The sequence below is a fragment of the Mesoplodon mirus genome, assembly GCF_964341445.2.
Source record: "Mesoplodon mirus genome assembly, chromosome: 16".
Taxonomy (NCBI): Eukaryota; Metazoa; Chordata; class Mammalia; order Artiodactyla; family Ziphiidae; genus Mesoplodon; species Mesoplodon mirus.
The window spans coordinates 49,114,473-49,128,707 of NC_138992.1; the positions used below are offsets into that span (position 1 = coordinate 49,114,473).

The window sequence follows — 14,235 nt, forward strand, 5'->3', positions numbered from 1 at the left end:
AAACACAAATGTGTGTAACAGAGCTCAAGTTCTTCTGCAATGAGTACTTTTCCTACATTGTACACAATCATTAACTACTTCCTGCTTTCTAAATATTATCTCATCCATCAGCCTTACTAGATACCTTCATACTTATATCTGATTTCTTCATTTACCATCGGTGCACAATAATTCAAAATTTAAATTTCTCAAAACTTAATACATTGGCATCTACATCATTAGGCTAAAACCTGACTGCATCTTTGCTTCTTATTTCTTACCTGTATATACAAACCAGTGCTCTCTGAAGGAAGGTGTATGCTCTGGTTGCCTACACAAGATCATGTAATATGGTATGGAAAGAAAATATTAGAATTTCCTTTTGTTTTTACTTTAATCTCATACTTTAAAACAATCTCCTTTGTGTTTTATTATGATCATGACATATTAATACAATAGCATATACATATTATATACGACTAAGTATACATTTATTGAGGTACACCTTCAAAAATTATTCCCCTGGTAAAATTGTGCTTTCAAAATAGTTTGAAAATCATTGCACCAAATTATTCCTATTTAAAAAAAATAAATATATGAACAATCAGAAAAGTTCTTCTGGAACATTTTTTTTTCCCAAAACTTCCTAAGAATTATGAAAGATGTTTTATCTATTATTTTATTTTGAGTAAAGTATCCCTAAATAGACAACAATTAGTATTTCTCATAAAAAGTTATATATAATTGGTATATCAATGTTTCATTGATTTTTCCCTGTTTAAAGAACTCCTCTTTAATATCTCTATATTAAAGCCATTCCTCTAAACAAAAATTACTTTATTTCAAAATCTTTTACTTATTTATATGTTTTTATTAAAAAAAACACTTTACTCCCATAAATAGTATTTAATATAGCATGTATTTTTGTATTACATGCAGAGTAGAATGATTCTACTTCTCAGGGCTATTCATACATAAATTAAATGAATAAATACCAGTGTTTAGTATTATATAACTGTGAGCCTAGAGAGCTGGTATCTAAGATGTGCTCTGACACATGTTAGACATATGTCCTCAGTTAATTTTTTTACTCTTTCTAAGGTTCCAATTTCTCCTCTATAAAATGAGAAGCCTAGTTAAGAGCATGGGCTTTGGACAGAACTGGGCCTGGATTCTGGTTCCATCACTGCAAATTCCTGTTTATTTGTGCAAGTGGCTTACGTTCTATAAGCATTAGTTTCCTCTTCTGTAAAATTGGTTTAATAAACTTAACTCAAAGGATTGTCATTAGGATTAAATGAAATAATGCAAATAAAGCAGTTTAATTCAGTAAATAATCACTAGTGTCAGCTATTTTGATTACTAATATGCAGATTTCTAGTAAATTACCCAAATATGACTATACATGTCTAAAATGTGTGACACTTTTCTAAGTGCTTTTACCTGTGTCAGGATATTTCTAGAAAATAATTATTTCATACCAAGTTTTACTGTTAGAACCTTGGGATCTAAGGGTTAGGGTAATTTCTTACAATCATAATTCACAGTAGATGATAGAGCACAAATTAGCGCACTGAAATTTTAAATGAAACACTCATGATATTCTTACCATATCATACTGTCTTCATCAAGGGAGAAAATTAATGAAGTGATTTTTATATAGGTCATAGAGAATAGATATGATTTTTATATGAAGCTAGGAGAGAAAAAGGTCTTTTAACATTGAGCAAAGGGTTATAGCAATGAATGGGAATGTCTGCTATGGGGGAAGAGACATTAAGGGTTCAACTTGATTGGATCAAACAATATGCTTTGAGATGGAGAGAATACATAATGCAGATAAGTAATAACAAATTGTACCATTCTCAACTGGAAAATCTAGACTTCATTAGAAACAAATGGGTTCTCAATTTGAAAGCTCCTGAGTTAAAAGTTAAATAGTTTCTTAACTAATTTTTAGAGACTATAATATGATAATTTGAAATATAGCTCTACAGCATGTGAAGTTTCCCAAGCTTATTGATCACAGTTCCTGTAGAAACCCTTCTTAAACTCTCTTAGAGTCTTTCCCTTACAACTAGAATGTGATCCTGTACCTTATTTGGTCTGGTGAACCTTACATCTTCTTACCACTGTCTACCTCTCCAGACTTCTCTCTTTACTCCCTCCTTATAACTGCTTCAATCTTCTTTCTGATATTCATGCCATAATTGTTCCCGTCTCAAAACGTTTGTTCCTGTACTTCTTCCTTCCGCTTAGAATGCTCATCTCCAGATCTTCATGCTACTAATTGGCTCTTTTTCAACATGTAGGTCTTACCTCAAATGTAACCTTCTCAGAGAGGAAGAGGACTCCACAGCTAAAGAAGTATCTCTAAGCATTCTCTAGTCTATCACCTGTTATTTTTTTCACACTCATCTGAAATAATCATTGGGTTTCCCATTTCTGTGTTTAATTGTGTATTGTCTATCTCTTCTCTCATCATAATATGAACTGATAGGATTGGGGCTCTTTTCAGATGTCATTCCCTTAGCACCTGGAAGAATGCCTGGATAATGCAGGTGCTCAAAATTATTTCCTAACTGACCAAATGATAGATGGATGAACGGATGGATGGATGGCTGAATTTGGAAATCCTTTACTTAACCCTCATTTGCAAATTAAAAGATGGCCAAAGGTGTCTTTCTAATTTTCCCTTGAATGACTCATTCTGACCAGGTGACAAGAACATTCTCTGCCTGCAAAGTTACACTCATTCACCTTTTGAATTGGAAGCTGACCATACTCTGTAAAAATATGTAGACAGCATCTCAGTCACCAAAGACTTCGGCAAACTACCAAATTCTATTGTATTGCTTTTGCTCCATTTTGATTTTTCAAGCCCCTTGACAAGATATTCACCCATTTTTCCACATCAATTTTAATCTCATTTCCTGATGTTGTGCTTCCCAGATAACCTTCTCTGGAGTCCTAACTCTTATTCTCTTATTATGCATTCCTGATTCCTGAATCTGACTTTTCAGATTCACCAACTGAGTATCTGCTTGCTCCCTATTCACTTTCTGACTTAGTCTGCTCTCAAGTCCCAGCAAATTCTACATTCCCAGAGCACCTTAGTTCTAAATCCTTGTAGAGAACATTTGTTTATATATTTGTTAATTTATCTTTAGATATTCTGTTATTTTTTTTCAAATTTGTCTTATTTTACCAGTTCCAATAAAATACCAACACACCAGTGTTGTTTTAAAGATTGAATGAGCCTACCAGAAAGATCTAGCACAGTAGCACAGCACAACACACAACACAGAAGTCTCATCAGCCACAGAAATATCATCTCTGTTATTATTTGATGTTATGATTCCTTTCCTTACATAATTTCCTACATTTCAGCCAACATATAATTAAATGATAAGCTATTAAATGTTTACAGAGAAAGAGCAATTCCTCCTCCAAGAAATCTACATATCTCTTACCAACACCTTTCCAATAGATAGATCTAAGGTCTGAAAATAGATGGACATAGGATCATGAATGTATTTCCTACAAACAAATCAGGAAATTATGAAGGAAGAAATCAAGTATGGCTGTGGAATGAACCTTGAAAGTTTTAACTCAAATTTTCCTTCTAATATGGTAACTATAAGCAATTTTGTGGGATTTTATATGCACTAAGACATTTAAAAATTAAATAAAGGATGAAAGTTTTGTCTTGCATGTTATAATGTATTTCATTTTCTTCTTTGAGACTTTGGAATGGTTTCTGAACTGATATTTCAATCTAATGGCCTTAATTCAGTATCTAAGATATAATAGCCAAAGAAAAGAGAATCTGTGTAACAACTATACTGAATATAAATACTTGCTTACAGTGAATTCTATGCCTTTGGAAAAGATGACCATCATGAACATTCTCAGTAGACTTACAGATAACCTTGCCTGCAAATATTTCTAGGTCATTTTCTATTAAATCTTGGTGGATGTTTATCTGACATAGTCTATTGGGGTTAATTTTGATTATTGATTTGTCTAACTTTTTGCTTTCTCTTTGAAATGTCCTAAATTCTACTTACCTCTCGTGTGTTAACAGACACCATACAGTATACTCTAGGGCACATGTTATGTTCTGGAAATATGTAACTAAACGATAAGCTGATTTAAAAATATTTTTAGGAGATTTTTAAGTGTACTAATTTTTTTAAAAGAGCTGAATTTATGTTTCCTCCATCTCTTGTATACACAGTGTTCTTATTATAAAAATATACCAAAATAATTCTAAATCTTATTCTAAAACTTAGCATATATCTTCTTTATGCACATATATTTTCTTATTCCTAAATGTGTCTTGAACTTATTTTTGAGTACTATTTAATGTTAAGAATAAAAGAATTATAATGAAAGACATATTTATTTTATGTCCTAATTTGGAAACTTTTACTTTTCTAAGAACTCCTCAGAAAATATTGCATTGTTGCCAGTTGTAAGACTCAGGGTAGCACTTGCTAGTTGCTATAACAAACTAAAATCTGGTTGCTTATTTCAACAAATGTTTGTCACTTGCACAAGTCTAATATTGATGTTCCTGGCTGAGCTACTCTTATGGGCAGTTCCATCCAAGAAGAGGATCCGAGAGTCCAAGTTCCCACCATCATGTGATTCTGATATCTTGGAACACTTCACTTCCAGACAGTGAGTGAGATCATGAAAGATAATATCTTTCATGGCCAGGCTGTAACAAATTCCCTCTATTTTATTAACCAGAGCCAGTTACATGTCTCCAACCAAAGTGAAAGAGAGACTCTGGAATTTAACCTTCCTATATGCTTAGAAAGAGAAAAGGGAGATTGTTAAACCTCGAGTCAATCTCTGCCACACAAGCATATTGTTCTAGAACATGATAAAAGAAGTAAATATTGGCAATGAGAACAAAAATCCTCAGTGATAGTTTCTTTTACTGAAATTTTCCTTATTAGGATGTTGGTTTAAAAATCAGATTTTAAAATGTAGTATTTTCATTATTTGTGCATAACTGTACATAGAAGTGATTTTACTGAATTACTTACAAGACACATTTTACTCAATTAAATGCTTTCCTGAAAAATGAGTGGCAGTCAATATTTAGCAGACAAGATGTAATATCAGAAATACTCTTGAAAAACACTCTGAAACAAGACATGTAAAATGCAAAATAACTATTCACTTTAATTATTATATTTCAGTAGCTATAATACATGTTGGATATGACTGCCTTGTACATATTGATAAAGCACAGTATTGCCTATATTTTGATTTTCTTTTTCATGAATTATTTGTAAGAGACCAGTATTCTGTAGGGGATTAGTTTTGCCAAATAATATAAATAACCAAAAGATAAAAATACTATACTATGAAAACATGTTTGGAATTATCAGAAGCTGTAATACTGAATTAATCAGGTATAAACTATTTTGTTTTCCAATAATTAACTAAGATTTTGCAATATAAATATTAAGACATCAGAAATATAATCCAATTATATAATCCAATCCAATCCAAGTTTATAAAATTACATTTGTGTATATGTAGATTTGGAACCCTTCTAAAAATACTGAAGCATACGGTTTATGGAAAAAATTTGGCCTGAAATTTTATGTGAATTAATTTGAAAACAATGTTTTAAAAATACAGGACTTTCATCAATTTGGGGGTAGGTTTGAACTTGCTATCTGATTAATATTGTATTATCTGTGAAACCAGCAAGGCACTCTGGCAAGGTTTGGTAATTTCCTATTTTATTAGCAAAAAAATTGTAATATTTCCTTTAATTTAGAGACAATTACAATTCAATTAAGAAGAATAAAAATCATTTTCTAAGTTAAGACAATACACTGCCTAAAACTTTATATGATCTGTCAAATTTTTGCTGAAAAGAAATTCATGATTAATGTCTTATATAATTATAAGACTGAAGACTCAAAACCTATGAAAGTTAAAGACTAAAACTGAACTAATTATTGTTATCAAAATGTTTCATGTCCAGGAAGGCAAAAGATGCATGATGAACTCTGTTTGTGATAATACATTAAAGCCAAAATTCTGCCTGGCTTCATTTCAAACTGTTATTTGTAGTCAGGGTCAACTATTTCAATATCACCTATGTGGTTGGTGGCTTCACCTAAATCTATTGAGCTGATACTTCTATAATTCTGGGTCAGTAGAAGTAGTACTGGTCATTAATCATCATCTTCAAAAAAATCTAGTTTCCAGTAACACTTGTTTTTTTTTTTCTTGAGAGAAAAATACCAGCCAATATACAACCCCATTAATCAAAAACATGTAAATTATGCCTTTTTACTATTGAAATAATCCATCCATCTACTTCTATATCAGATACTTGATACATTTATATATTTTTAAATTTAAAATATATTTTAAATTATGTTATAAAGTAAATATGTAATCATAACAAAATTGATTAAAGTAGCAGAAATGAAAAATAGTAACAACAGTAAAGAAGAAATAATAACATGAGTTTATCTAGGTAAGGAAGCTACCACAAAGTCAAAAGTGACAAAATGACACTGTTCTTTTTTTTTTTCTTTTGGCCATACTATGCAGCATGCAAGATCTTAGCTTCCTGACCAGTGATTGAACCCATGTCCCCTTCAGTAGAAGCGTAGAGTCTTAACCACTGGACTGCCAGGGAAGTCCCAAAAGTGACAATGTTCTTTCTGGGAATCTAGGAAAAGTAGAAAATATCATGAATTGCATTGTCCCTAAAAAGGAAGCATGCCATTTCACAAAATAAGAGAAACTTGTTCTGAAAATCTAATGAAAAATTAATGTAAGTAAATTGACTGAACTTAAATCATTAAAATATTAGGAATTTTAATAATAGGATACATTATTGATATGTAAGAGTATAAGAGAATGAAAGAGACCACATATTTGTGGAGAAATAAAGTATTATGGGGACCAGGGGCAAATGGCTGAGGAGTAAGACATGGAGATCACCTTCCTCCTCACAAATACATCAAGAAAACATCTACATGTGGAACAGCTCCTACAGAACACTGGCAGGGGACCTCAGACTTCCAAAAAGGCAAGCATATCCCCACGTAACAGGGCAGGGCAAAAGGAAAAAGAAGAAGAAAAAAAAGAGATAAAGGAATCAAGATGGGGCCTGCCCTCTGGGAGGGAGCTGTGAAGGAGGAAAAGTTTCCACACACTAGGAAGCCCCCTCACTAGCAGGGATGGGGGGAAGCTTCAGAGCCTCGGAGGAGAGTGCAGCAACAGGGGTACAGAGGGCAGAGCGGAGAGATTCCCACATGTAGGACTGGTGCCAACCAGCACTCACCAGCCAGAGACGCTTGTCTGCTCACCTGCTGGCAGGGCTGGGTGGCGGGGCGCTGGGTGCTGAGGCTTGGGCTTCAGAGGTCAGACCACAGGGAGAGGACTGGGATTGGCTGCGTGAGGACAGCCTGAGGGTGCTAGTGGGTCAAAGCTAGATAGGAGGGAGTCCGGGAAAAAGCCTGGGCATCCCGGAGAGGCAGGAGACCTTTGTTGTGGGATACTCAATAGGTGGCCCACCATAGGAGCTTCCTGCCTGTGTGCTCACAGATGGCAGGGCAACACCTACGTGAGTGCAAGCCCTAGCCCTAGCCGCGGCTGTTATTTCGGACAACAGAGGCTGCCACCGTTGCCATCAAGCATCCTGTGTGCAAGGCAGGTCACTGCCAACACTTTCCCAGCAGCCTGTGCAGCCCGCTACTGCCGAGGATCCTGCCATCCAGGGCCAACTTCCCCGGGTGAGCATACGGTGCGCCTCAGACTTTTGCAACTTCACGTCGGCCTCTGCTGCCGCAGGTACTCCTCGCACATCCTAATTGTGACTGCCATATCCCTTCCTCCCCCAAGCCTCAGTGATCAAGAGAGCCCTAATCCACCACTGCTTTTGCCCCCACTTGCATGGGAGGGGAACAGATGCCTGAGGGAGGCCCACACGCAGAGAGGGGGTGTAAACCAAAGCTGAACCACAGGGGCTGTGCAACCAAAGAAGAAAAATGGAATACTGCTGCATCACCAGTGGATTAAATCCCAGCAATCGGCTTTGTAAACCATACATCTATGGAATATCTGAATATACAATGAGAGTCCCCAGAGTTGAGGTTGTGGACTTTGGGGGCAAGTACACGCAGGTGTAAGGCAAGATCAGAGTCTGAGCTAACCCCACAGTGGCCACAACAGGTCCATAGACCTGCCTAGAAGTATTGGAAGACTTCCTGTGTAGGTAGGGTTTGGCTGTGACTCACTGACGGGGCAAAGACACTGACAGCTAAGGCCACAGGAAAATATTACTATCCCTTTTTTGTTGTTGTTCTGTTCATTTTTTTTTAATTTTTCTTTTTAATTTTTATTTACTTGTATTTTCTTTTCATTTTTAAGCTTTATTTTTAATTTAAAAAAATCTTTATTGGATTATAATTGCTTTACAGTGTTGTGTTAGTCTCTGTTGTATAACAAAGTGAATCAGCTATATGTATACATATATCCCCATATACCCTCCCTCTTGCATCTCCCTCCCACCTTCCCTATCCCACCCCTCTAGGTGGTCACAAAGCACCAAGCTGATCTCCCTGTGCTATGCAGATGCTTCCCACTAGCTATCTATTTTACTTTTGGTAGTGTACATATGTACATGCCACTCTCTCCCTTTGTCCCAGTTTACCATTCCCACTGCCCGTGTCCTCAAGTCCATTCTCTACTTTGCGTCTTTATTCCTGTACTAACCATAGGTTCTTCAAGACCATTTTTTTTTTAGATTCCATACATATATGTTAGCATATGGTATTTGTTTTTCTCTTTCTGATTTATTTCACTCTGTATGACAGACTCTAGGTCCATCCTCCTCACTACAAATAACACAATTCCGTTTCTTTTTATGGCTGAGTAGTATTCCATTGTACGTTTGTGCCACATCTTCTTTATCCATTCATATGTCGATGGACACTTACGTTGCTTCCATGTCCTGGCTATTGTAAATAGTGCTGCAGTGAATATTGTGGTACATGAGAATTCCAGATATCAGTAAAATTAAGGTAGTTGGTATGCATAATTTTAATCTAAATGACGTGAGGTATAAATTCTGCATCTGGACAAAAATATATTACCTTCATAAACTAAATTACCAGTGTCATTATATAAAAAAAAGAATATACTTATATTGCTTAAACGTAATAACCCTGTTCTCATTTTTCTTTAGATGCTCAAGGCAATATCTGAGAAGCATGTACACAGATTACAAAACAAGTTATTTCCTATTTTCCAAAAGTTAACAACCTAAACAAAGAAATCACTCTTCAAGCCCTTTTAAATACTGTCAAACTAATTATTGAACATCTTCCTCTAAGATTGTATGTAAATAGTTGTATATATAATTCTCCAGATACCATATGTAACATTTATGCACTCTTTTATGTTTCTTGGATTCTGTTCTACTTATCCCAGTTTGAGGTATAATAAATTTATTGCTTCATTTAGGTATTTCTAAATATTATTGATAAACTGGATCATTTAAGTGATGTTGGCTCTTCAATGTATTTTATATGGGTGCAGATAGAGTGTGAACTCTATACCTGAGAAAATGTATTTTTCTCATATGTGGATTACATTGCCTGCACATTCTAATCTATAAAAGATTGTTATATATAGTAAAAAAAAAACCCCACAAAATTGTAAAATGAATTACTAGAAAATTAAATGTTTAATTAGTCACAAAACATGTCAGTAGCTTTATAACACCTGTCTCAAATGAACTAAATGTAGAATGGAATTTAAAATATGAACAACACACACAAAAATGTAACTAAAGCTTATACTACGCCATCTATTTGAATTTTAGTTTGTCGGATGGCAAAGAAGATTCTGATACATGCTGGAAAGAAGCACTTTCATTTTTGAAGTGTTGGTTTACATAAAAGAGTCCACAGTGTATTTATTTACCTTGCAGCAGTTAACATAATTAGTACAGGAAAAGAAAAACCTAGCCTATATCAAGTGAGAATATTATAACTATAACTGGTGGTCTGTAATTATTTTTAAGTGATATGCACCTTGAGGGGTTTGGTATTTGAATTTCACAGAAGGAAAGAATATTAATCAAAGCTATTTCAAATGTATACCTATTAAAAATGGATACATGAATTTGGAGTTAAACAAAATCAGAGTTAAGAAGGTAGAGCATACATATTCTCTGAGACATTAAAATTAAAACAAACCTTGAAATTCAGAATAGAGAATTCAGTCAAATCATACACAAGTAATGTGGAAAAATTTCTAATTGAGCTTATTTAAAGAAAATCTCTCACCAATGTTAATTTATATACATTTCTATATCTTTTAACCATTTATATTTCATATTCAATTGCATATCCTATTTGAATATTTATAATGTTTGGAGGGTCAATCACAGGTGACTGCACAATTATTCTTCTAATATCACTAGAGCTCTAAAATTTCAACATCATTTATTATTAGAGAAATACAAATCAAAACTACAATGAGCTATCACTTCATACCAGTCAGAATGGCCATCATGCAAAAATCTACAAACAGTAAACACTGGAGAGGGTGCAGAGAAAAGGGACCCCTCCTACACTGTTGGTGGGAATGTAAATTGGTACAGCCACTATGGAGAACAGTATGGAGGTTCTTTAAAAAACTAAAAATAGAACTACCTTAGCACCGAGCAATCCCACTCCTGGGCATATACTTGGAGAAAATCATAATTCAAAAAGATGCATGCACTACAATGTTCATTGCAGCACTATTTACAATAGCCAGGATATGGAAGCAACCTAAATGTCCATCAACAGAGGAATGGATAAAGAAGATGTGGGACATATATACAATGGAATATTGCTCAGCCATAAAAAATAACAAAATAATGTTATTTGTAGCAACATGGATGGACCTAGAGATTGTCATACTGAGTGAAGTAAGTCAGACAGAGAAAGGCAAATATCATATGATAGTGCCTATATGTGGAATCTAAAAAAAAAAAAAAAGAAACAAATAAACTTATTTACAAAACAGAAGTATGGTCACGTATGTAGAATACAAACTTATGGTTACCAAGGGTTAAGGTGGGGAGGCAGATCAATTGGCAGATTGGGTTTGACATATACACACTACTATATATAAATAGATAACTAATAGCACAAGGAACTCTACTCAATATGCTGTAACGGCCTATATGGGAAAAAATCTAAAAAAAAAAAAAAGAGTGGATATTTGTATAACTGATTCACTTTGCTGTACACCTGAAACTAACACAACATTGTAAATCAACTCTACTCCAATAAAATTTTTTAAATAAAATAAAATTTCATATAAAACCTTAAATACTGCAATCCATGGAGCTTCATATACACTTGGTCTATTGGAAGATAGTTCACACTTGACCTGAACCAGAAACACTTAAGCAATGATTAATATATAGATATATATATATAGATATAGATATAGATATAGATATTCCAGAAAAGGAGAAAGTGTTGCTATTAATGGTAACTTGGGAATTGGCAGAGAGATTTTAGTAATTTAAAATCAGTCTTTTAAAATATTGCTAATGTATTCTAAAAGTAGCACAATTAAGTCAGATAGACTATGAAGTTATAAAGGGGGTTATCTATAGATATGCTTTCTCTGTAAATAACATACATACACCCATACTTACTTGAGTGTCCCAATTAGTCTGTGAAATATATCTACTCTTGCCAAAAACTCATCAAATAGTATGGTATAACAGTTGAAATAAAAGACATTTATGTATTTACCAAGTAATTCCTTATCTTCAATAATTGCCATCTCAACATCTTTTCCAGTAACTATTGTATATGTGAAAGGAACTTGAAGAAGAACACTAATCTCACCAAAAGACTCCTCCTTAAGTTGACCCATATACACAAGTTTTCTTATTTTTTTTCTGTAAGAGATATAGGTAACCAATGTTTAATGAACCACTTTCATATAATGGATAAATAATTTTGGTATATGGTATTTAAAATAAATTAGCAGTTTCATGCAAATCAGAGAACATTTATTTATACATGTATTTAAATTATATTAGAAAAATAATAGATTGGTGAGAACTTCAGCATATCTAAGACAGTTGAAGGCACTGTGGTTTAGTGATCTAGAAATTAAATGCATTAATACACCAAGATGTTTATGAAATCTTGAACTCATTCCATTTTTTAAGGTCCTAGGATACTGTTTTGTAAGCATAATTTTAGTATGCTTTGTGAACCACCATTTTTTACCTCAGTTCCAGCTGCAAGGCACAGTTGTTGAGCTAGCAGAGAATAATGAAAATAAGCAGAGAGTGTCAGGAATGGAACTGATGAGATGATTAACTGAAAAAGATGAGGTTCTACCCTAACTTTTTTGTATAAATAAAAAAAGAAAAATGGAAAGTGAGTTTGACTCAGGGAACTAGCAGTTTAAGTCCAAATAAGTAATTTTGTGGAAAAGAGCTGACAGTAATTTCAATATGCATAGTTCTGGAGAAAAAAATTGAAACTCCAAATTATCTTTTCAAGGAGAGCCCAACAGTGTTGAAACAAGGATGAGCTGCTGAGCAGTAAGATAAAAAAAAAAAAAAAAAAAAGTAAAATGTAGCCCTCAGGGTAGGACAGTGACAGAACTCAGAAGAGGTGAAAGCCTTTACTAAGTACCCTGGGGTTAAAAGCCAATAACTAACTAGTTGATATGCCACTTATATAAATGGCAAATCTTTACACTGCATATGACTAGTACAGCAAAATTCAATGAAGTTTGCATATTAGATTGAATTACGTTGAAGACTGCCTAACCAGCCAAAATGGATTAGTTCTAACTTTCCTTTCACTATGTATTAGTGTTTTGCCTATTCTAAAACTTCATAAAACTGGAATCATACAGAATGCACTGTTCTGAGGTTTACCTTTTCACCCAACCTAATGCTTTGAGATTCATCCATATTTTTTTTTTTTTTTTTGCAGTACGCGGGCCTCTCACTGTTGTGGCCTCTCCCGCTGCAGAGCACAGGCTCCGGATGCGCAGGCTCAGTGGCCATGGCTCACGGGCCCAGCCGCTCCACGGCATGTGGGATCCTCCTGGACCGGGGCATGAACCCGCGTCCCCTGCATCGGCAGGTGGACTCTCAACCACTGCGCCACCAGGGAAGCCCCATCCATATTTTTGTATGTATCATAAATTATTTTTATTGAGGCATGACATTCCAATGAATGAATATACCACAATTTTTCTATCCATTCAACTGTCAATGGATATTTGGATTACCTACAGTTTCTGGCTTATGAAGATTCATGTAAGTCTTTTTGTAAGCATATATTTTATTTCTCTTGAGTAAATATCTAGAGTGGAATTTTAGGGTCATAATATTAAGTGCATTTTAACCAATCTGATATGCTTATAGAAGTACTTTGTTATAGTTTTAATTTGCATTTCTCTGATAAATAATGATGTCAAGCATCTTTTAATGTGCTTCTAGGCTGCTCCTAAGTCTTACAATTCAATATATATTACAACTTATTTTACATTCCTGAATCTTACAACTCAGTAAAAAGAAGAAAATAAATGCAACAAAAATCAGTCAAAAATTGAACAGGTATTTCACAAAAGAAGCCAAGTAATAAATGACCAATAAACACAAGAAAACATGTTCAATATCTCCTATTCATTAAGATAGGCTAATTGATTAAAAATAATACATAAATTTAAAACTTACCACTTTTCTTGATTATGGTTTTGAAAGTCCTACAATACTTCTGCAAATCTTACAATATCCAGAATTAATATAAGCCACAAAAGAGATTATATTTCCACTTTCTATTATGACAATAAAAGTCGACATTTAATTCAACAACTATTGAGTAAATTTGTTAATGAATGACAGTTTATAGGTGGTCCTCTGTATATGATAAAAATTTACATCTGACATTTATATCAGCAACTAATATAGAAGTAAATATTGATAAGAATTTGGTAGTAAAATCAATGGTGTGCTAGTAAACTGTATGGTGGAGGAGAGGAAGATGAATGTGGGGCAAGCCCCAAGCTGTAGCATTTGCTGATTTTCACGGTGTAGATATTTCTACCATGGCTAGTTTGAAACTGCCAATGGTTTAACAACTGGCTCAAAAAAATCTCTGAATATTTAACATTTGGATCTTCAGAGCTCAAAGTGTATAATAAAAAAAATAAATAAAAGGTTAT

At 34.0% G+C, this 14,235-nt stretch overlaps 1 protein-coding gene across 1 annotated transcript; it reads right to left on the reverse strand.

The window, feature by feature from the left end:
• Positions 1–6,620: 6,620 nt before the first annotated feature.
• Positions 6,621–13,873, reverse strand: CNBD1 (cyclic nucleotide binding domain containing 1; the record flags this gene model as incomplete). The annotated part of the gene is made up of 3 exons (XM_082601202.1): positions 6,621–6,694; positions 11,793–11,941; positions 13,767–13,873. 3 exons carry the CDS (start codon positions 13,871–13,873, stop codon positions 6,621–6,623), a joined length of 330 nt encoding a protein of 109 aa, XP_082457328.1.
• Between the last annotated feature and the right edge of the window lie 362 nt (positions 13,874–14,235).